Source organism: Sminthopsis crassicaudata, chromosome 4 (genome assembly GCF_048593235.1).
Source record: "Sminthopsis crassicaudata isolate SCR6 chromosome 4, ASM4859323v1, whole genome shotgun sequence".
NCBI lineage: Eukaryota > Metazoa > Chordata > Mammalia > Dasyuromorphia > Dasyuridae > Sminthopsis > Sminthopsis crassicaudata.
Window position 1 is genome coordinate 310,725,141 of NC_133620.1, and position 3,671 is coordinate 310,728,811.

At 35.1% G+C, this 3,671-nt stretch overlaps 1 protein-coding gene across 1 annotated transcript; it reads left to right on the plus strand.

Moving 5' to 3' along the window:
* The first annotated feature begins 1,661 nt into the window (after positions 1-1,661).
* PIRT (phosphoinositide interacting regulator of transient receptor potential channels) lies at positions 1,662-2,201 on the plus strand. The gene has a single exon (XM_074265463.1). It carries the CDS (start codon positions 1,662-1,664, stop codon positions 2,073-2,075), a length of 414 nt encoding a protein of 137 aa, XP_074121564.1. The 3' UTR covers positions 2,076-2,201.
* Positions 2,202-3,671: the final 1,470 nt, after the last annotated feature.

Below are 3,671 nucleotides of genomic sequence, written 5' to 3' on the forward strand. Positions count from 1 at the left end.
TAGGGAAGTAACTTAATCCTGTTTGCTTCAGTTTCCACATCTGTAAAATGAGCTGGAGAAGAAAATGGTAAATCACTCCAGCAAAGATACTAATAAGAAACCCCCAAATAGGATGTGAAAATCAGACACAATTGATATGTGTGCATACCAACAAAAGTTAAAAACAAGATAGATTGAAATATCATTAATAATTGGGGGGAGTGAGGGTTTCAAGTAGAAGGTGGCACTTGATCTTCATCTTGAAGAAAAAGAAGCATTCTATGAAGCAGGTTAGGAATGAAGTGAATTCCAGGCATAGAGGAAAACAAGTGAAAAGGGAAGAAGAAAGGGACAGACAGACTCCAGAAGCACCATTAGACTGGTCACTCTTGTCTTCAGTCTTTGAGAAGAATATTGACCTTTAATTATATTTATCTGCTCTTCATCAAATATTATTGTTCATAATACATATATATATATATATGTATGTTATATGTTATTATATATCTTAAGTCAGAAGGAAACGTACATCTCTGATTGTTCATAAGGGGTGAGTAGACTTTAGCTTATACTTTTGTTTAGCACTTTCCTACCAAATACTTATTCCATAAAAAATCATCACAAATAAAAAATATCAAGTAAAGTCATTTAGCCAAGCAAGTAAATAGAGTGAAATTGATGGAATCCCATAGATTAGAATATACTAAAAAATATAGAAAAGCTCTTTAAGTAGGAGTGAAAAACTGTTGTACACAGTAATAGCATTTGTGTATGATGGTCAACTATGAGTCACTTAACTATTTTGATCAATATAATGATTGAGACAATTTCAAAAGGCCCATGATGAAAAATGTTGTCCATCTCCAGAGAAAGAACTGATAGACTCTGAATGAATATTGAAGCATAATTGTTTACATTTTCTTTAATTTTCTTGCTTTTTGGTTTGGAAGTTTGTTTATTTGTAACATGATTAATATGGAAAGATTTTACATGTATAATTGTTATCACATTTTTTGCTTTCTCAAAAGGTATGGAAAGGGTAGAAGAGAAAGAATTCAAAACTTAAAAAACATTTTTAAATGATGATATCAGACACCTGAAATAACTTCGTAACTGCCAACCCCACTTCAATTCTCTTCCCCACTACAGTTCATCCTTCACACAGTCACCAGTGCGAAGTAGCAATGAAACTTTATCATAAAAAATAGATGTCACTATGGCATTTTCTCATATTAATAAACTTCCATTTATTCCATACTTTGAACATCAAATACAAACTCCTCGCATTTAAAGCTCTTTACTATCTGGTTTTAGCCACCTTTCCATATATCTATATATCTATATCTATATCTATATCTATATAGATATAGATGTAGATATAGATATAGATATAGATATATAGATATATATAGATATAGATGTATGTATATACCTGCCATTAGAATCTAAATTTTTGTTTGTTTTTGTTTGTCTTTGTAGCCTAATTTCTGGAATATAGCAGATGATTGATTTATTATTCTAGGAGCATTCTAGAACTCAGTTTGATAAATTTGTAAGTTTTGTAAATTTGTAATTTTGTAAAGTTAGTTTATCAGATGAATTGGGGTTTGTTGCCATTCACTTACCACCTTTATTTTTAACCCTCATAGGTACTAGGCACATAGTCTTGAAAGGTCTTGGCAATGGAAACTCTCCCCAGTGCCCTAAATGCAAATGAGAAGTCTCCAGAGTTTAAGGATTTATTGCCCAGTCAGACAGCCAGCTCTCTCTGCATTAGCTCCCGGAGTGAATCAGTTTGGACAGCTGGAAGCAAGAATAATTGGGAAATCTTTCGCAAGCCTATCATCATCATGTCTACAGGTGGGGCTATCTTCCTCTTCGGTATAGTCATCACTTCTTTGACATACACTCTGAATTTTCCTCCAAACTCAAGTGTTCTTTTGACTTATCAGATGAGTGGGCCAGCCTTCCTTTCCCTGGGACTCATGCTTATGGTATGTGGACTGGTATGGGTACCCATAATTAAAAAAAAACTGAAGCAACGACAAAAGTCAGTTTTCTTTCAAAGCCTCAAGTCCTTTTTCTTGAATCGCTGATGGTAATTTCACCTTCATCTTGATAGAGGGAATGTAGTCTAATGCCAATATCAATGCCTCCATCTGCATGGTGAGATGGTTAAAGAAAACAAATCCAGTAAAAGTCTTTTCTCACTTTTTGGAGAAGAAAGGATCTTCATTTCTTCATAGGACTCCCAATTTAGTACCATACAAAGCTAAAAACTAAGCTTTGCTGGATTATGTCCCAAGTATCATCTATTTAATCTTTCTATTATCATTGATGTTCAAAACACCTCCTTTCACCAAGTACCATCCCTTACCACCTTCATCCATTACCTGTTTTGTGTGCTTCATCTAAATAACCTTCTCTCTCATGAGCCATATACCTGGGCAAACTGAACTTCAAATAGAACCTGTTTTTCACATACCTAATTGCCAGAGTGGGATAGACAGAACACCGTACCAGCCTTTGAACTTCGACTTCCAGATAGAAGACTGGGCAACACATCTTTCAAACTTGGGGTTTGACATCTAACCCCACTCCCATCAACTCCCTTGAAGAACTGAGTTACTTCCAGTATACCAGATGGTCTTATTACTAATGACACCTTTAAACATTCCAAATATTAAAAGGGAAGATGTGTAAACATATAGGTAAATTCATGAGATAAATAGATCACTGCATAAGAACACAGTTTAAATAGATGAAGTACCCACAAGTCTTACAGTATTTGTGCTGGGGTCACCATTCTTTCTTGACAGCCTGTATTTTTTTTCCCTCTCTCTTCTTTCTGCATTCAATGAGTAATTATCGTGTATACCAACAAATATATAATACCCTAACTCTCCAAACTTTTCTAGGAAAAGAACCATATCCCAGTCCTGAGCTGGGCATCTTTGATATCAGTTTTCTTTGCCCTCTGTAAGTCAAAAATTAAAAACCAAAAAGATAAAGTGCCATACAAAAAGAATCTGAAAGAATCTTTTAAAGCAGTAATGCACTTCCTAAAATTTTTATCAATAGTTTACATCTCTCTGAGATGAGAATTTCTCAGCCAAAAGGAACATGGAAACTATTTATGGCAGCTTTGGCTCAGGAATCAATAAAACTAGGCCCATGTATATGTATATTTTTTCCTGCACTACCCACTCCATGTCCTTCCTCCAAAAAATGTGTTTACTACCCCTTTCTCCACAGGGCCTTTAATTATATGTTTGCTTGCCATGATTAGTTCTCCAAGTGCCTTATAATTGCTTCCTGGAGACTCTGGAAGAGGACTCCCAGAATGTTGATGAAGGAATTGGAGACTTATTTCTTCAAATTCTTTAAAGAGGTTTGGGGATAATATGTAATAATTCTAGGTATACCTTCCATCCTCCTCAACATAGAGCCATAGGAAAGGGTCACCCCCAAGTGTTTTGGACTCCTCTTTTGACTTCTTAAGAACCACAGTGGCTTAATAGGCAGAAGCCAAGGTTAATCTATAAGAGTTACCAATGATCCCTTATGGAGATTTTATCTCTCCTGAAAGCAGTCTGGTGACTGGAGACTGGGGAAAGTGAGGGATAAGAAGAGGTATTCATTGAATTACAGAATATTAAAAACTAAGTCATCTCCCTACTTTTAAAGATGAG